Genomic DNA, 21,773 nt, shown 5'->3' with positions numbered 1-21,773 from the left:
TAGAAATTATTATTTGCATCATTTGCAATTAAATTAGGCCAAAAAATATATTCCAATCAAGGCATCCATTTTTTGTATCATCTGTCCTTAAAATATTCTCCTTTTGTTTTAAAAGTTCACTATTTTCAATATTTTGAATAAGTAAGAACATTTGGGTCCATTTGGATTCCATTTGGGTCCCTTTGGGTTTCATTAGGGTCCGGAATATTGATATGATACCCATTAAAATAGTGATAATGAATCAGATCAATTCTTCTTCAAAACATGTATGATATTGAAACAAAAAAGTAACTCTTGCTTCAATATTTGATGCAAAAAGTACAACGTATCTACTTCATGAATATCGTGACACTTTTTTCTCAGATACTTTTAACAGATACTGACCTGAAAATGATGTCCAGGCTCTCCTTCATGTAAACTCAAAGCTGGTAGTTCATATTTTGGACTGAAAAATGGATGATTATAGAACAATTTCTGTTCATGGATTTCAAGACAATGTTACTGACTAATCAAACAGTTTAGAGTACACAATTATCTCAGTGATATTTGCAATGTACACTTAAATAGGAATTTAAATAGAAGCTATTTAAAACAAAATTAAAACAGGAATCGAAAAAATAAGTACATGAAAGTAACACTTAATTACTTTAAATAACTTTTAAATAAAAATATCTGATGATACATGATGTATTATTGCAAAGCAATGGATTAATTTTCATGCATACATTTTGTGTTTTAAAATCAACAATGGTAAATAATCAATTGGCTTTCAAAAATTAAAATTATTAAGAATTATTTACATGTATCATACAGCATGTAAAATGTAAAGTGATGTACACACCACGCTGTAAGACCATAAACTGAGAACAGACTTCAGTCAAAAATTTTATTTTAACTAAGTTCTTCAGTATTTTTCTATTAATTTTCCTTAAAAATCTTACCCTTTGGTTAAGCGTACTTGTATATTGTAATATCTAGTAAGTTTTTCCAAGTAATAGATGTACTAATACATATTGTATTACACTTTTGTAAAGTCATTTTGTATCATTGCCTTCCAGGTAGGTCATCTGTACCGATCTAGTACACCCAATGTATAGACATGTTGTGTCATTATCTTCCAGAAAAGTTAGGTGTATTGAAATAAACACCCCACATAAAGCCATTTATAATTTTGAACACAGAATTAAATGTGTAAGAGATGATTAAACAATATAATTTTGAAAGATATAACTTTTAGAATTGAAAAATATCTTTTCTCAGAGCGGGGGATTGTCCTTTCCTTGTACGCCTCCATTCTTTGTGAACGTGCAAGGGTGTGTCAATCAAACCCGCTAAAAATATAAAGTTTTAATAACTTTTAAATGAAATAAGATTTTTAATTGATTTTTGTGTGAAATGCTGTTAAAATATATAATTCGTGATATTATACAGAAAATATCAACTTCAAATCTGTGTCCAAGTACCTTTACGATCATTACCTTCAAGGTAAGTTAGATTACTGATATATTACACCACATATCTATTCATTTTATATCATTACCTTCCAGGTAAATTAGATGTACTGATGTAGTACAACCAATATATAGACATTTTGTATCATTACCTTCCAGGCAAGTTAGATGTACTAATGTAGTACACACCAGGCCTAGTTCCATCAGGGGACCCACTCATGTAGAACGCCAATGCTCCACCATCCATAAGGGGCGGAGTGGCCTCTATCCTAATGTTAATAAAAATGGTATGTCTCAGTAAAATCAAGTTTACTGTACTGTTTAGAATTTGAATAAGAAAGAGATGCAAATTAAATCGCTGTGCATTTCAAGCTTTAGACTTCTGATTATAAATGGAATGGATCTTTTTTTATCTGTATACAAGCACTGGTACACTTTGATTTATAAGCATTGCAAAAGTCAAAGACTTCTTTAATAAAGAATTCAAATGTATAAAAGCTATATTCATCAACAACCAGAAAGAGAAAGAAGGAAAAACAGAGACGGAGATACACAGACTAATTTACTTCAGTTTAGATTTTGGAAATTCCTTAAATAAAAGAGGTAACTTTGGTTGAATTTTCTCAAAACATGTCTTCTGTACATAATCAATCAGCTCTTCCTGCAAAAAATAATAACACAGGTACAGTATAATGTCACACCATGGAAGACATAAAAAAGAGAAATAACACGTTGTTCTTAAAACCATGGTACTGGTATTTCATAATTATGATTTTAGCCAAAATAATTCCTTTAGTTAGTCTAACAGTTAAACTTCGATATCTTGAAAACATATCTTAATTAATAGAGAAATATGAAAGTAGATTGGATTCCCCTAATTATTCTTTCATTATTTAACACTTGTTATCTCGAATGATCAGATATCTCAGTTCAAGATATAGATGTTTGACTGTACACAAAACATGGACATGAGCGTACAGGAGTTTTAAAGTGGAATTCATCCCTTTTGGAAATGTCTTCTTTAAACTTCCTTATATCTGTTCCATAGCCTTCCTCCTGGGTGATCTTTTTCATTGCCTGCGTGATTCTCTCCACCTCTTCCTGACCTATGTTAAACACTTCCTTTGGGGTCATTGATAGAGAAAGATGAAAATCCAGACATGCCTGATATAGCTCCTGACCATTAGGGAGGGAGGAGGCCGCTACATCAGAGCGTGTGTGCTTCAAATAATCCTACAAATGTCACAGAGTACGCCAGTGTACAAGTCTCTGGAACTCAGATTTGAAGGTGTTATTGGATATTACAACGTTTTACAATAAATAAAATGTAAACGAATTTCAACTTTGCTGTTATTCAAAAGGACGGCATGAATACCAATAATAATTCTTTTAAAACAAATGCATCCACGTACATTTTCTATATATTCAGCCAATTCTTTAAATGCTGGTCTCACGATGTTTTGTACAGCCTGCTTTGCTTCTGCCAAAAGTTTGTCTCTGGTGAAAAGAGAATTATTTGCATAATTATATAAGCTAAAAGAAACGCATGGTAAACTTTTGAGGTGTGTTTCTTTAATTTTTCTTCATGTGTTTTCCAGTATTCCTAACCAACATTTAAAATCCTTTAATGAAAATGTAACCAAAGTCTCGTTTGATTTTGCCTTATAATTCATTTCTGTTATTTAAACCCTTTAAAACCTGATTGACAATATCTACGTGGTTTTTGGAGACCAGGTATTCTAACAATCTCTTGGAATTCCCATGGGTATCAATTGCGCTCCATTATTAGCGTCAACTTCCCTTAATTTTGCCGCAATATACCTTCGTCACCTGCATACGGAGTGTATATATCTCAGTTGAATCGATACGCAAGAACATGCTCTATGTATGAACAATTTCTAAAACGCAGTAAAATTATTAACAGACAAGTTGATGAAACAGGAATATCAGCAGTCCTGTTTAAAGTCATCATTTCGTATGTTCTTTGATCGATAAAATGACCTTGTCAGCAAATACAATTTATCATAGAGTTTTATGCTGACTGATGTTTTTCATACTAATTGCTAGTCTACACTGAATTGACGACGGATTTTTCCGTTATTTCCCGATCATGACAAGGAGAAAACGGCGGGTGTGACCAGTCAGCAGGGGATGCTCACTCCTCCATGGCACCTGTTGTTTTAGAGGTCCGTGTTTGCTCTGTCCCTATTTTGTATTGTTTTATGAACTCTGATTTTGAATATTGCTCGATACTTCCATATCCTTCATTGTTTCGGAACGTTTTCGTGGATATAGCATACTTTTGTATACCAAATCAACCGGAAGATGTAAGCACTTATGAAGATGATTGTGGTATACTGATACATTGATAAGGGAAGCTAATGATAGAAAAGTTGAAGTCAACTCCTTTACATAAAGTTTTGTTGTTAGGTTACCATGGACGTCTTTTTAGAGTAAAATATTATAATATGAAACAGATGTATCGGACCATGTGGTTTCTCTTATTTAAAGTTGAGACAGCATATGTAGCTAGCTAATCTTAAATAATAGTAAATGTGCATTGCTGATATAACTAAATGTTAAGTTGAGGGCCAGAGCAAGTGTTTTCTTCTCATGTGATTTCTCAAGATTTTGAAAAAAAAAATTGCTTCATATCAATACTAAAATAGGTCTGCTTAAAAGGGCACAATTTGTAACATATGGGAATTTTGATAGATTGTTGGATGACAAAATCTCTAAATACAACATTGATATTGTCAATCAGAAATTCAAATATTTATCTAATATTAAGTTATCAACTGAAAAGTACTTGTTTGTTCAATCAGAATATTTTTTAACAAAGTAATTTTGGAAATGACAAGGTACATGTAAGAAAGTTTTATTTGCAATGAAAAAGGCAGTTGTTTATGATGTCAAAAAAGCTTGCACTTTCATTTTCTAACGCAGAGCTTGTATAAATGAAATATTTAAAAAACGAACAGTATTCAGGCTTGAGTCAGTACAGAATCCATAAAAACAATGCAAAACAGGAGCAGAATAACACGGACCTCCGAGACTTCAGAGGTGGGATCAGATGTCATGGACGAGTGAGAATCCCCTGCTAACCAGACACTACCGCTGCGTGCTCATTGTCATTATAAGGGAAAAATAAAATCAGCAGACAATTCAGAGTGTATACTAATGTAGCATTCTTCTCTGGTTTCTGACTACATGAAATATTCAAAGTATATTTGCTTACAAGTCGTATATATTTAGGCGTAAGAGATTTAAAAGACCATACTTTTTTTCTTCATCACAATTAAAACTTAATTATTTTATCCATTTAGAAGAAGTTTTGATTAAACATATTATGCTTCATAAAATTTTCTTTCTGTTCTCTGAAACCTGAGTAAACGGCATCCTCAATAATAGATTGTTTTTTCCTGATAAGATTATTGTATCAACCAAAAACCTGATGACTTTAAACACGACTGTTAATATTCTTGTTTCATCACATTGTTTGTCAATAACTTAACTCCCTTTTGGATATTGTTCATACGTAGAACTGAAAGATATAAAAGGCCCTAAATATATGGAACAACTGAAATTGTACATTACTAAACAAAACTGGTATAAACATTTCTTAATTTTTCGAATCATCTGCTGGCAAAAAAGTGTTGTAAAATTCCAGTATCCTATATCACACTCAATTCAACTGTACACCCTTCATCATGTTAATGGAGCATTTGATCAATTTGTTTCAAATCACTTAATTGAAGGCTTTCATTTGAATGTTAAAACAAATCTCACATTATAACATTGTGTTTTATCTTTTTAACACTCTCATTTCTCTATCTTGTTCTCAGCATGTTAAAATAAACTTAATTGAGCATAGAACTGGCTGTACGTTTTGTAATATCGTTTAAAAGTTAACGAAAGTAGTGCCTTATCGTCGTCTTCCGAATCTTCGCCATACCAGTTTACAAGTAACTAGTGGGTATATTACGTACATTATGGAACTGGTCCTCTTTAATTACTTTTACAAGAACTTCTCTCTCATTTCATTTCAGCATGACGTACTTTAACTCTAAATTTAGACGTTCATAATGGAATTTTAACCAAAATATTAAAAGAGTACAATTAATATAAGAGGCGTAATAGCGTAATTGTATGGTAAAAAGCGGAAGAATTACGCCAAAAGCGGAAGGAAGGGTAGGCAGGTCTGGAACCTCGATCCTTCAACTGGCGTCAGAATTACATAAATTTTATGAATTCTGTTGAAAATTACGCCAGACGAAGGGCCGGATATGAAAAAGAAGAAGTTGACACCTTGTCAGAATGGATTAAATGTAAGTATTAGATTCATGTTAAACATGTTAAAGACGCGTATTAAAAGATTGAGGGGAAATATGACAACCATCTATCCTTCTGTGTTCAATATTCCAGAAGTGAAAAAAGAATTAGATTACATGATCAGTACGTACTGGTCCCTGCCGACAAAGCAGGTAACAACATTGTCTTTGTTTGTAAAGCTCATTATATAAATTGTTTTTAGAAGAACTTGGATTTAATTCTACAAGTGGTAATCCTACTTATACTCACACTTCCCTTTCTAAGGAAGAAATTCTTCAAAATTAATTATCAGTTTTAACTAGTGCTAATTGTAACGGGAACCGTTACAGATGTTCCCCAAACGCTCCCCAACTCCCTTTTGGTGCCATATTCCCTGTAAGCTTCATTAAATAAGACAACCTCTGTGCATTTATGACTTTAACAACGTTTTCCCAGAAGGATACCAATTATATTTAAATTTTAGCTTTACACCTGTGCGCATGCGAATACATGTGCGATATAACCATATCATCTTGTCTACACTATCTATACATTTTAATATACTATATATTAAAGCATTCAGTCCAAAAGTATTAAAAATCACTCATTCAAGGTTTTTTAAATTTCACTCGTTCGAAATGCACGCACGTGCGTGCACGAGCATGATCACCATACCTTCCTGTAGGAGTCCTCTATATCTATCTATATTCTAAATCCCATCCTGTTTGGTTGAAAAACAAGGGAGTTTTAGCCATTTCAAGTTTCAGCCATTCAGATTGCAGGACACGTGCATGCGCGTAATTTCATGATTTTTTTGCTATATCATATTGTAGGATATCCTAATGCATGACTATATTTTAAATTTCAAAGCATTTCGTCAAAATACAAAGGAGATATAGCCATTTAAAGTTTCAGCCAATCAGATTGCAGCACACGCGCATGCGTGCTTTCATGAACATTCTTATATATCATGCTGTAGATCTTCATAATGTAGGACTATGTTCAAAATTTCAAAGGATTATGACAAGAAACAAGAAAGATATTGAGACTTTAGTTTCAGCCAATCAGAGCAAAGCGCACGTGCATGCGCGTGAGTTCTTGCTATTTTGACCATGCCAGCTTGTCTATACTACTAATGTATCCTTACATTATGAGTTTCAAAAAATTTCATCAAAAAATAGAAAAGTTACGGCAATATCCATTATATTGGTCATTTCACGTGTTGCACGTGCGCGCTCTTGCAAGCACGTGCGCGCAAAATGACCTTTATTCCGCAAATCTACATAACATGTCTACTGACCCTAAAAAGGTTTTACCTACATCGGACGAACAGTTTACAAGATCATTCCCGGACAAAAAAGTACCCAGGAAGAAGAAGAAAAATAATAATAATAATAATAATAATAACTAGTGCTAATTGTAACGGGGACCGTTACAGATGTTCCCCAAACGCTCCCCAACTCCCTTTTGGTGCCATATTCCCTGTAAGCTTCATTAAGTAAGACAAACTCGATGCATTTGAGACTTTAATAACGTTTACCCAGAAGTGTACAAAGTTCATTCAAATTTTGAGTGCGTATGTGAATGCATGTGCGTAATGACCATATCATCTTGTCTACACAATCTATATATTTTTATATACTAAATATTAAAGCATTTAATCCAAAAGTAATAAAAAGATACGCTCATTCAAGTGTTCTTTTATTTTATTTTGCTCATTTCACGTGCACGCACGTGCATACATGAGCATGGTGACCATATCTTCTTGTAGATGTCCGTTACATCTATCTATGTTCTAAATCCCACCCCGTTTGGTTGAAAACCAAGGGAGTTATAGCTGTTTAAAGTTACAGCCAATCAGAATGCAGCGCACATACATGCACGTGTATGCATGTGCATGGTGACCATACCTTCTTGTAGTAGTCCAGTGTATCTATCTATGTTCCAAATCCCATCCTGTTTGGTTGAAAATCAAAGGAGTTATAGCTATTTAAAGTTTAAGCCAATCAGATTGCAGCGCACGTGCATGCACGTGTTTTCATGATAATTGCTATATATCACGTTGTAAGATATCCTAATGCATGGCTATTTTCAAAATTTCAAAGGATTTCGTCAAAAAATAAGAAAGATATTGAGACTTTAGTTTCAGCCAATCAGAGCAAAGCGCACGTGCATGCGCGTGAGATCTTGCTATTTTGACCATGTCATATTGTCTATGCTTCTAATATATCCTTATATTATAAGTTTCAAAGCATTTCATCAAAAATTAAAAAAGTTACGCCTATATCAATTAAATCGGTCATTTCACATGTTGCACGTGCACGCTCTTGCAAGCACGTGCGCGCAAAATGACCTTCGTTCCACAAATCTACATAACATGTCTACTGACCCTAAAAACATTTCACCTTAGTCGGATGTATAGTTTACGAGATCATTCCCGGACAAAAAAGTACCCAGGAAGAAGAAGAAAAATAATAATAATAATAATAACTAGGGCTAATTGTAACGGGGACCGTTACAGATGTTCCCCAAACGCTCCCCAACTCCATTTGGGTGCCGTATTCCCTGTAAGCCTATTAAGTAAGACACACTTTATGCAATTTAGACTTAAACAACGTTTTCCCAGAAGAATACAAAATGTATTTAAATTTTAGCATTGCACGCGTGCTCATCTGAATGCATGTGCGTAATGACCACATCATCTTGTCTACACTATATATATATTTTAATATACTTAATAACAAATCAATTAATCCAGAAGTATTAGGAAATACACTCATTTAAGTGTATTTTAATATTACTCATTTCACATGCACGCACGTGCATGAGGACTATACCTTCTTGTAGGAGTCTATTATGTCTGTCTATGTTCTAAATCCCATCCTGTTTGGTTGAAAAACAAGGGAGTTATAGCCATTTACAGTTTTAGCCAATAAGATTGCAGCACACGTGCATGCGCGTGTTTTCACGACAATTGTTATATATCATATTGTAGTACATCTTAAAGTATGTATATATTTTAGATTTCATAGCATTTCGTCAAAAAACAAAAAAGATATTGAGATTTTCGTTTCAGCCAATCAGAACGAAGCGCACATGCACGTACGTGCATGATGACCATACCTTCTTGTAGGAGTCTATTATATCTGTCTATGTTCTAAATCCCATCCTGTTTGGTTGAAAAATAAGGGAGTTATAGCCATTTACAGTTTAAGCCAATCAGATTGCAGCGCACGTGCATGCGCGTGTTTTCATGACAATTTTTATACGTAACATTGTAGAACATCCTAAAGTATGCCTATATTTTAAATTTCATATTATTTCGTCAAAAAACAGAAAAGATATTGAGATTTTTGTTTCAGCCAATCAGAGCGAAGTGCACGTGCATGCGCGTGAGTTCGTGCTAATTTGACAGTGTCATATTATCTACACTATTAATATATCTTTATATAATGAGTTTCAAATCATTTAATTAAAAAATGTAAAAGTTATAGCGATATTAAGTATATCGGTCATTTCACTCATTTCACGCGCACGCACGTGCATGCGTATGCGCGCAAAATGACCTTCGTTCCGCACACCTACACTACACACCTATTAACCCTAAAAAGGTTTTAGCTTAGTTGGGTGAACAGTTTCTGAGAACACTCGCGGACAAAAAAGTACCGGAGAACAAAGAAGAAAAAAAAGAATAACTAGGGCTAATTGTAACGGGAACCGTTACAGATGTTCCCCAAACGCTCCCCAACTCCCTTTTGTGGCATATTCTCTGTACGCTTCATTATGTCACAGGTGGTGAAAAGTCAAGTCTCAACCGGGACTCGAACCCAGGGCCTCTGGCATACCGTGCCAGGGCTCTTACTGAACTGTTGAGACCCGATATATTGACTGACTTTCACGCACCTGTGAACCCGGTGACATTTTCCCCCTCTTTGTAGAAATTCGTCCTCGAATTCTACTAGTTAAGGAAATGCTGTGAGGCATGTTGCAAGGAAATAGTGGGTTTTGTACGTTGGGCGCCAAATGTCACAGGTGGTGAAAAGTCCAGTCTCAACCTGGACTCGAACCCAGGGTCTCTGGCGTACCGTGCCAGCGCTCTAACCAACTGAGCTATTGAGACCCGATATATTGACTGACTTTCACGCACCTGTGAACCCGGTGACAATTAAATAAGACAAACACGATGCATTTTAGACTTTAACATTATTTACCCAGAAGTATATCAATTTTATTCAAATTTCAGCATTGCACGCATGCGCATTTGAATGCATGTGCGTAATGACCATATCATCTTGTCTAAACTATTCGTATATTTTAATATACTAAATATTACAACATTTATTCCATACGTATTTAAAAATATGTTTAATCCAGTGTATTTGTAATTTTACTCATTTCACGTACACGCACGTGCATGCATGTGCATCATGATCATACACTATTGTAGGAGCCCATAATGTCTATCTATGTTCTGAATCCCATCCTTTTTGGTTGAAAAATAAGGGAATTATAGCCATTTAAAGTTTCAGCCAATCAGATTGCAGCGAACGTGCATGCGCGTGATTTCATGAAAATTATTATATATCATATTGTAGGACATCCTAAAGCATGCCTATGATTTAAATTTCAAAGCATTTCTTCAAAAAACAATAAAGATATTGAAAATTTTGTTTCAGCCAATCAGAGCAAAGCGCACGTTCATGCACGTGCATGCATGTGCATGATGACCATACCCTTTTGTAGGAGTCCATAATGTCTATCTATGTTCTGAATCCCATCCTGTTTGGTTTAAAAACAAGGGAGTTATCGCTATTTAAAGTTTTAGCCAATCAGATTGCAGCGCACGTGCATGCGCGTGCTTTCATGACAATTGTTATATATCATTTTGTAGGACATCCTAAAGTATGCCTATGTTTTAAATTTCAAAGCATTTCGTCAAGAAACAGAAAAGATATTGAGATTTTTGTTTCAGCCAATCAGAGTGAAGCGCACGTGCATGCGCGTGAGTTCGTGCTAATTTGACAGTGTCACATAATCTACACTATTAATATATCATTATATAATGAGTTTCAAGTCAATTCATTAAAAAATGTAAAAGTTATAGCTATATTAAGTATATCAGTCATTTCACTCATATCACGCGCACGCACGTGCACGCGTATGCGCGCAAAATGACCTTCGTTCCGCACACCTACACTACACACCCATTAACCCTAAAAAGGTTTTAGGTCAGTTGGGTGAACAGTTTCTGAGAACACTTCCGGACAAAAAAGTACCGGAGAACAAATAAGAAAAAAAAGAATAATAATAATAATAATAATAATAAGAAACCGAGTAAAAACAATATGTTCCCAAACTCCGTTTGGGGAACATAATAATAATAACTAGATGAGATCTCGTTGCGAGCAACGAGTAGGTCTTCCGTTGAATTTCTCGATAAGATGAGATGTGATTTTGACTGAGATATTCGTTAAAAGAGAATGACATTAAGTTTTCCTTCAATGAATTTAAAGTTTCTCATTTTATCACGATTTTTGAACATCTTTTGTTCAATATGGCTTCTAAAAATACCCCCCTCCTTTCAAGACGTAAAGCATGACATAAAATAGCATTTTGGCTCCATTGCGACCCCTTATTACGTAAGATATGGCTAAATTTCATATTATATTGTTGCAAGTCGTTAAGATGTATATCTTTGCTTCTGTAATGTATCACAAAATATTGATCATTTAAGAGGTACAGATGCAAGACTTTTGGCCCCTTTAAACCCCTATTTTAAGGTGTCAGCCCCTTTTTTAGCTCACCTGAGCCGAAGGCTCAAGTGAGCATTTCTGATCACATTTTGTCCGTCGTCCGTCCGTCTGTCCGTCTGTCTGTCCGTCTGTCCGTCCGTCCGTCTGTCCGTCCGTCTGTAAACTTTTCACATTTTCGACTTCTTCTCAAGAACCACTGGGCCGATTTTAACCAAACTTGGTACAAAGCATTCTTGGGTAAATGGGAGTTTAAATTGTTAAAATAAAGGGCCAAGTCCCCTTACAAGGGGAGATAATCAAGAAAAAACAAAAATGGGGTGGGTTCACTAAAAAATCTTCTTCTCAAGAACCACTGGGCCAGGAAAGCTGAAACTTATGTGGGAGAATTCTTGGGTAGTGTAGATATTATATTGTTAAAATCATGACCCCCGGGGCTAGGGCGGGGCCACAATAGGGAATCCAAGTTTTACATAGAAATATATAGAACAAATACTTTAAAAAGTTCTTCTCAAGAACCACTGGTCCAGGAAAGCTGAAACATATGATGGAGCATCCTTGGGTTGTGTAGTTATTAAATTGTTAAAATCATGACCCCCGGGGGTAGGGCGGGGCCACAATAGGGAATTCAAGTTTTACATAGAAATATATAGAACAAATCTTTAAAAATCTTCTTCTCAAGAACCACTGGGCCAAGAAAGCTGAAACTTACGTGGGAGCATTCTTTAGTAGTGTAGATATTAAATTGTTAAAATCATGACCCCCAGGGGTAGGGCGGGGCCACAATAGGGAATTTAAGTTTTACATAGAAATATATAGAACAAATCTTTTAAAATCTTCTTCTAAAGAACCACTGGGCCAGGAAAGCTGAAACTTATATGGAAGCATCCTTGGGTAGTGTAGATATTAAATTGTTAAAATCATGACCCCCGGGGGTAGGGCAGGGCCACAATAGGGAATCCAAGTTTTACATAGAAATATATAGAACAAATCTTTAAAAATCTTCTTCTCAAGAACCACTGCGCCAGGAAAGCTGAAATTTATGTGGGAGCATCCTTGGGTAGTGTAGATATTAAATTATTAAAATCATGACCCCCGGGGGTAGGGCAGGGCCACAATAGGGAATCCAAGTTTTACATAGGAATATTTAGAACAAATCTTTAAAAATCTTCTTCTCAAGAACCACTGGGCCAGGAAAGCTGAAACTTATGTGGGAGCATCCTTAGGTAGTGTAGATATTAAATTATTAAAATCATGACCCCCCGGGGTAGGATGGGGCCACAATAGGGAATCCAAGTTTTACATAGAAATATATAGAACAAAACTTTTAAAATCTTCTTTTCAAGAACCACTGGTCCAGGAAAGCTGAAACTTATGTGGAAGCATCCTTGGGTAGTGTAGATATTAAATTGTTAAAACCATGACCCCCGGGGGTAGGGCGGGGCTACAATGGGGAATCCAAGCTTTACATAGAAATATATGGAACAAATCTTTAAAAATCTTCTTCTCAAGAATCACTGGGCCAGGAAAGCTGAAACTTATGTGGAAGCATCCTTGAGAAGTGTAGATTCTAAATTTTTAAAATAAAAAAGGAAAGGGGTTGTTTGGCATGATAGGTATAGCAAGAGGGGGAATTTGGTAACGATCTGCATCACCCAAGTTACTCAGGTGAGCGATGTGGCCCATGGGCCTCTTGTCTTGATATCAAATGAAAGGTCTTGTAATTTCAAAGACTTTTTGTTCAACACCTATTCAGAGATTTATTTTCGTTGTGGAGATATGCTTCATATTGATATTTAGGGGCCACCCCTACAAGTCCTTAATGGGGCCATTTTTCAAAAATTCAATGTATGCATATTGTTTAGAATATTATTCTGACCATCTTTTGTTCAATATTGCTTATCAAAATATTCCCCATTTTCAAGATATGAATCGTCAAATATTTAGCATTCTGGCCCTTTGTTACCCCTAATGACGTAACATATGATCCAAATTCTATCATATATTGTTGCATATTGTTAAGATGAATACTTTTGCTTCTATAATGTATCACAAAATATTGATCATTTAAGAGTTAAAGATGAAAGACTTTTGGCCCCTCTGAGCCCCTAATTTGAGGGGTCAGCCCCTTTTTCTTGATATCAAATGAAAGGTCTTGTGATTTCAAAGACTTTTTGTTCAACACCTATTCAGAGATTTCTTTTCATTGTGGAGATATGATTCATATAAATATTTAGGGGCCATCCCTACAAGTCCTTAATGGAGCCATTTTACAAAAAATTCAAAGTATGCATATTGTTGAGAACATTATTCTGACCAACTTTGGTTCAATATTGCTTATCAAAATATTCCCCCTTTTTGAGATATAAAGCGTCAAAGATCTGACATTCTGGCCCCTTGTGACCCCTAATTACGTAACACATGATCAAAATTTTATCCTATATTGTTGCAAATTGTTAAGATGAATACTTTTGCTTCTATACTGTGTCACAAATATTGATCATTTAAGAGTTAAAGATGAAAGACTTTTGGCCCCTCTGAGCCCCTTATTTGAGGGGTCAGCCCCTTTTTCTTGATATCAAATGAAAGGTCTTGTGATTTCAAAGACTTTTTGTTCAACAACTATTCAGAGATTTCTTTTCGTTTGGAAGATATGCTGAATGGAAATATTAAGGGGCCACCCCTACAAGTCCTTAATAGGGCCATTTTACAAAAATTCAAAGTATGCATATTGTTTAGAATATTATTCTGACCATCTTTTGTTCAATATTGCTTATCAAAATATTCCCTCTTTTCAAGATATGAAGCGTCAAAGATTTAGCATTCTGGCCCCTTGTGACCCCTTATTACGTACGATATACTTAAAAGTTGAAAATATGTTGTTGCAAATGGTCTAAAATTAATAAAAATCGAAAAATCGAGCAGAAAAAGTGATAAAATTTTTTGGTCACACGGGGGATCGAACCCGGGTCGCCCGCGTGACAATCCAACGCGCTAACCATTCGGCCATCGGGATCGCCGCTTCGCGTTTTCAAATGCAAATATCTCGAGATTGGCTTTTTCGATTTTCAAACAAATTACATATTTGGCTTCTGCAAAAGGGTCTCTATTCAATTCTAAAACAAAAATATTAAAAAAGAAAAGTTGAAAAATTACGTTTTTTAAATTCGCTTCCGGTTTCGACCGGAAGTACTGACGTCGCACGAAAAGGCGTTTGTGCAACGCTATAAGTCATGAACTATCATCTCCAATTAATCTTCAGTTCATATCTAAAGCAGTTTTCGCTACTAAATCAAGACAAAATTGCATTTTAAAATCAGAAAATTGTCCATATCTCACGACCGGAAGTGACGTCATTGACGAAAAAAATTTCCAATAAGGTTCAGATCAGTACCTATCAGATGTGAAAGTTTCATGAGAATCGGTCCAGTAGTTTTCGAGAAATCGCGTGCACAAAATCGGTAAGAATAATAATAATAATAATAATAATAATAATAATAGGGAAAAAGAAACCGAAGAATAACAAGAAGGTCTTCCGTTGGAGACGGAAGACCTTAATAATAAGAAACCGACTAAAAACAATATGTTCCCAAACTCCGTTTGGGGAACATAATAATAAGAAACAGAGTAAAAACAATATGTTCCCAAACTTCGTTTGGGGAACATAATAATAAGAAACAGAGTAAAAACAATATGTTCCCCAACTTCGTTTGGGGAACATAAATATTTTTAATATTCCGCAGAGCCAAAAATAATTTGAACTACCCTATATATATTGGATTCCAAAACTTCATAAAGATCCTTACAAACAAAGATACATTGCGGGTTCCAGTAAACGTTCAACCAAGTCTCTTTCGTTACTCCTCACTAAGATATTGACAGTAATGAATGAAATATATTCAAGAAGTGGTGTGAATCAGATGTGGATACTAAAAATTTACAAAGAACTTTTGGACAATTTGAAATCACAAGATTTTTTCAAAATCAACACCTAAAAACCTTACGACTTTTCAACTTTATAACTTTATATACAACCATTCCCCACGATAAATTAAAGTCTAGGTATTTTGATAACATTGACAGCTGCTTTTTTAATATAAATGGAACTCGTAAATTTACTTACCTGGTCATTGGTCATTTGCAAATTTATTTTGTTAAAACACCTTCTGATTGCACACACAAGTACACTGAAGTTGACATCAAAAAGATACTTGAGTTTCTGATTGACAATATCTATGCAGTTTTTGTAGACCAGGTATTGTAGCAATCTAATTTCCATAGGTACCAATTGCGCTCCGTTTTTAGTGGACCTATTATTATATTCTTATGAAGCAGAATTTGTGCAAAATCTTATGCGTGAAAAGAAGAAAACCTTGTTGTGACCTTCAACTCGACATTAAGATATATCAAGGACGTATTGTCAATTTCAATGGTAATTTCAATTCCTACGTCGATATGATATATCCTGGTGAACTTGAGATAAAAGATACTACAGAGTCTGACATATCTGTTTCATACTTGGATATTTTACTTGAAAAAATATACGTTAACAGCAATCTAACAACCAAGCTTTTTGATAAACGTGATGATTTTAACTATTCTATCGTCAACTTCCCTTACTTATGCAGCAATATACCTTCATCACCTGCATATGGAGTGTATATACCTCAGTTGATTCGATACGCAAGAGCTTGCTCTACGTATGAACAATTTCTAAAACGAGGTAAATTATTGACAAGCAAATTGATAAAAACAAGAATATCAGCAGTCTCATTTAAAGTCATCATTTCGTATACGTTTTATGGTCGATACAATGACCTTGTCAGCAAATACAATTTATCATTGAGTCAAATGCTGACGGATGTTTTCCATACAAATTGTTAGTCCATTTTGTGCATTATTTATACACTGAATTGACGACGGATTTTTCCGTTATTTCCTATTCATGACAAGGAGCACACGGCGGGTATAACCAGTTAACGGGGGATGTTCACTCCTCCATAGCACCTGATCCCTTGCACCTCTGATGTTTAGGAGGTCCGTGTTTGCTTGCTCTGCTCTTATTTTGTTTTGTTTTATAGACTTTGATATTGAATACTGTTCGTTATCTCCATACCATTCTATATAAACCTCATTTGCATATGATGTTATATTACTACATGAGTAAGGGAAGTTTGTGATTTTAAAGATGGTCGTCACATTTATAGTGTTGAAAAGGTTAAGTTTTGATGTTATTGACTGTGACAAAACTTTTGCATTTTAAAATTTTCTGAAAATTTCTTCATGTTTTAACTTTTTAAGTATTTATACTAGTATCTGTTTATTGTTGAAGACCACTTCTAAAATATATTGTTGTACAATACTTCTCATTCCGTTAATATTTCGTGAGGATTAAAGAAAGAGGTTTGTCTGAACATTTACTGGGACATGCAAAGTATCTTTGAAAGAATTTTTATGCAGTAGTTTAGGAAGCTGGTATAGGTTATAATTCAAATCAATTTTGCAATCTTCAGGATTATTCTCAGTCATATGAATTTTAAGGGGTACCGACCATCTGATAAGGCAGATAACTTTCAAAGTACAAAATATGAATACTACTCACAGTTTTCTTAATCAGAGTTTCCTAATTGAGATCTCTGAGGAGTCAATTCGATGAAATCTAACATGTGATGGAAACATAACTTTCTATTTCTTTTGCCAATATTTCTTTGTAATTGTCTTATTATATTTAACAATAAAACATTTCAATCCAACTTCGAAAGTCTTATAAATTGAATAAGTTGTATCTTTTTAAGGATCATTTTATAAATGGTTTAATGTTTCAAGTACTTAATGCTGTATTTTTATTAGTATGACGTTTTTTCACATGAAGAAATATTTAGAAGAAAGATAACCCCTCCTCACAGATAAATTTTTTTCTTAGAATCACATACAGCATTGTGATTTTCTGACTTAAGAAGCATCGCTTCATGATGTTTTCTCACATAATTTTTATAGGTATTATTATAAGCATTATTTTCATATGCACCTCATATTTTAAATTTAATGTTGTGATAACAAATCGTTACTCTTTCTGTTCTCTGCGTTCAATTTCTTCAAATCATGATCTGACATAAAAATCATTTCTGACAAAATAAGCAGCGCTTCATACTTCAAACTATTTTCCATGTGGCTCTAATGATATTGTTGTTTATGAAAATCAATCTTACAAATTAAAAATTTTCTAAAGTGAAATTTATAGCAGAGGGTCGGGACCCCTTGAAACAATGAGGTTTTCTAAAAACATATATTTTTCTTACTTTATAGAAGTTTCTATGGATCCTTCGGGGAACTCTTTGTATGGAGAAAGAAAAACATCGCTTTCTGGGCTAAGCTGAACATTGATCATATTATAAATCTGATCTGGCACACCTTCCTAAATTTAATAACATAAAATACATGTAATTAACCACTGAGTAAATCAAAATGAAATAAATGGTTTATTCAACTTTGTTATCATATTTGTTTGTTCTTTTGTCGATCTTAAATACTGGTATATCCCACTCAACTGCAACTAAAAGTACCTTTTGATAGCTTGAAATCATTTTTAACCTGATATATGAATAGTCTCTATATGAATATTAACTTAACTGGAACATTGTAGGTTGACCAATCAGTGCTTATTTATAACCTCATAGCACATTGAAAGATTGAGATTGAGGAATTTATATAGCTTACTATTGAGAGAAGATGGAAAACATATCCATTTTTCACTCCCTCCTTTAATATCTGTACACAAGACCTTGCCTAAGAGAAAAAAAACATTTTCCCCATAATAGGTGAATGATACAACTACAAAAGGCTTAAAGAAATATACCTCTGCAAAGTCATAACACAAAGTTTAGTTCATATCGATCATACATGTTTAAAGGTACTTGGACACAGATTTGAAGTTATCATTTTCTCTATAATATTACGACTTATATATTTTTATAGCATTTCACACAAAAATTAATTAAAAATCTTATTTCGTTTAAAAGATATTGAAATTTCAAATTTTTCGGCGGGTTTGATTGACATATCCTTGCACTCTCACAAATTAAATTTTATTGTTAATCCTTAGAAAAAGTGGCAATCTCGTTTTGTATAAATGAAAAATATTAATACTATAATCCAGAAAATTCAGAGTAGACACGTTCGAAAGCAAAACAAACACACAATATATTGTCAGTCCGTGCAGTTGTGGTAAGCAGACTGTGACGATTGAACGCACCCGGTGAATTCTGAATATAAACAATAACAGAACTCGAGCCCTGTTTACAAAAACTGTGTACATAACACGAGTGTGCTCGATTTGCTAAACTCTGTACGCATCTCTTAGTTCCGAATGACGATACTTGTGAAGGTGTTTTGCTTTCTGACATTTCTACTCTGAATAAAATTATTTTTCTTGATAAAAAGTTTTAATATTTCTCATTAAAACACATCAAAATTGCCACTTTTCCTAAGGTTTAAGAATAAAGTTAAAATTTGTGAAAGTGCAAGGATGTGTCAATCAAACCCGCCAAAATTTTAAAATTTTAATAACTTTTAAATGAAATAAGATTTTTAATTAATTTTTGTGTGAAATGCTATTAAAATATATAATTCGTGATACAGTAAAACACGTTTAGTACGAACACGGATATAGCGAATTCACGGATATAACGTAGTTTATCTGGGTCCCCGGCAAAATTCTTAACAAATCTTTGTAAAATTTTACGGTTATAACGAACTCTGATATAACGAATTTACGGATATAGCGAACTGATTTTGAGTCCTGTTGAGGTTAAATATAATGAATTTTACATCTTTTATAACGAACTTTCAAAGATTTCAAATTTTGAATAATTGAACTGACTTTATTTTCTCTCAGCATTTGTATATAAAATTCAATTCATAATAAAACCTTAGTTATCGAAGATATGTTTTGTAATATTTGCTTCCCTAACATATTTGATAGTAACACTTGAAGGAAAACATACATATTGCCAATTCGCTATATATGGTTATACGAATTCGATATACGGATATAACGAATTACGGATATAGCGAATTAAATTAACAGGTCCCGAGGGCTTCGCTATAACCGTGTTTTACTGTATTATACAGAAAAAAATGAGAAAATATTAACTTCAAATCTGTGTCCAAGTACCTTTAAGTGAAAGACTGATACCTTAAAGGCCAAGCATTAATTAGGTCCATTTTGTCATTTTGTAAAAAAAGTTTCTTGAAAAATTTTGATAACAGTGTTCCTCTTTATTTTCAATGGCAATGATATACATAGTACAATGTTCATCATTCACTCACTTTCTGTCCGTAACCCTCTATTCTTTTATTGAGATTTCTGACGTCTTCCTCTGTCTTGGTTGGACACATGCTCATAACTTTAGGTATATCTGCATGCAAGCCATCCATAAAGTTGATTGGAAAATACCAACTGAAAGAACTCCACTATATACTTAATATTCATTTGCTATTGGGCTTCATCAATATTCATGTTTTCCACCACCTTTGTATTCAAATAATATTTGGACTTTATTCATAATATACTAGTACGTGTATATAATTATATCTTTAAAAAACATCAATATTGGATCCCTTTTTGAAATAATTTAAGAACTACATCAGACTTAAGGTAACCATTCCATGCACTGCTGTTTATTTGACTTTACCCCTTGTGCTTCATTCCAGCCAAAAAAGTCTGCAGCTGGTCTTTCACAAGTAAGAGTTCATCTCTGGCAGGTTTTGATAAATCCTTTACCTGGATATTATCTGCTTTTTTTATAAGCTTGGAAACATCTTTCTACAAATAAAGAGAAAAAATATATATGGATTCAGAACTTAAGCACATTAAGTAGTCTTTAGCCTTTAAAATTAACTAATTAATTCATGTAAAAGTATAGCTTTCAAGATCTAACTTTGTACATATATAATAGTTGAAAAAGAGTTTAACTATTGCAATTTCAAGGATATATGATTCATAGTGTTCTATAACCATCATGCTTTTTAAAAAAAATAGACACTTCATGAGGGTTGTCCCAAAAAGTCGTAAACAGTTTAGTTCCTCTTGTTACATGTTACGCATTTGACGACGTCATTTTCATCAAACTTAATTCCAACAACACTTTGAAAATCATGACACCAATCGTCTGTTTACAATGCTATTTGTAGAAATTTTGACATATTATTAAAATTTTGATTCTGATTTCCTTGATTTAATTTTTAGTTCAATGTTTTACATAGTAGTAAAGCAATAAAAGCAAATGAAATAGTTATACGCGTAAATTATTCCAATTTTTTTCCGTGCGCCGACAGACCTTTTCGGCCATCATTTAAACCGCCCTAATATTATTAATATGAAAAATGTATATTTAAAAATCTACAATTTTAAAGAACATTAGTTGTATGATGTCTATGCAAAATTTGGTTAGTATTTTTTGCATGTTTAAAAAGTTATAGACATCGTCTACGACGTTTTAGGACAACCCTCGTATTTCTTATGTACTAGAATGTTGGTTTTTAAATACCAAAGATCAGCCTTATTTATTGTAGGCATGTAATTTTCATATACTATACATGTTTATGATTTACTCTTCATGAAGGTCTTCAATCATAATAAAGGACTTTATTGCCTATTATTACCATACATTTTCTTGTGTGGTTGCATTACCGGGGCTTTGGATGCATGGACATTTGAGGTTATGTAACAGGTTGAGCACATCCCACCGAATGGACATTTATCCCCTGTTTGGTGGACAATCGCCCATATCGGTGACGAATTTTACGGACCAAATGGTGGACTTTTTATTTTATTTAAATTTTTATTAAAATAAAGCAAAAGCGCATTTGCAAAGGCATTGGAGAAATTTAGTGAACATATTCATCGCACAATTAACATAGTTCAGTCGACTTTCCAGTTTGAAATTTCTCCGTAATTTAGTGAAAAAAGATACCCATAGTTTTCTGTAACAGCCGAACTTCTTGATCAATCGATCAAAGAAAAGATAGGTCTGACCTGTTGGATAAAATTCAATTTTATCCAGTGGATTAACTCTTGATGAGTTAACATGCAATCGCTTTTTCGATCTTTGTCAATATTTATCACCATAAAATCCCTCGTAAAAAACGAGCTCCTCATACTTTATGGATATGGTGGGTACTAACTGCTATAAAGTTCAATTTTTCTAAACTTGAAAGTAATATGTCTGCTAAATGTTGTTGGACTAGTGTGCTGGTGTTG

At 33.8% G+C, this 21,773-nt stretch overlaps 1 protein-coding gene across 1 annotated transcript; it reads right to left on the bottom strand.

Moving 5' to 3' along the window:
* Positions 1-354: 354 nt before the first annotated feature.
* Positions 355-20,336, bottom strand: LOC134265583 (uncharacterized; the record flags this gene model as incomplete). Its single annotated transcript, XM_062747807.1, has 9 exons — positions 355-445; positions 1,604-1,720; positions 2,018-2,112; positions 2,430-2,684; positions 2,864-2,948; positions 17,812-17,927; positions 18,230-18,298; positions 19,841-19,970; positions 20,206-20,336. Coding segments are annotated over 9 exons (1,074 nt in total), but the record flags the coding sequence as incomplete, so codon positions are not given.
* Between the last annotated feature and the right edge of the window lie 1,437 nt (positions 20,337-21,773).

This window comes from Saccostrea cucullata, unplaced genomic scaffold, assembly GCF_032062105.1.
Source record: "Saccostrea cucullata isolate Sc308-1 unplaced genomic scaffold, CSIRO_AGI_Scuc_v1 ctg23780, whole genome shotgun sequence".
NCBI lineage: Eukaryota > Metazoa > Mollusca > Bivalvia > Ostreida > Ostreidae > Saccostrea > Saccostrea cuccullata.
The sequence above is the reverse complement of the archived record's forward strand: the minus strand, read 5'-3'. Positions and strand labels throughout refer to the sequence as shown.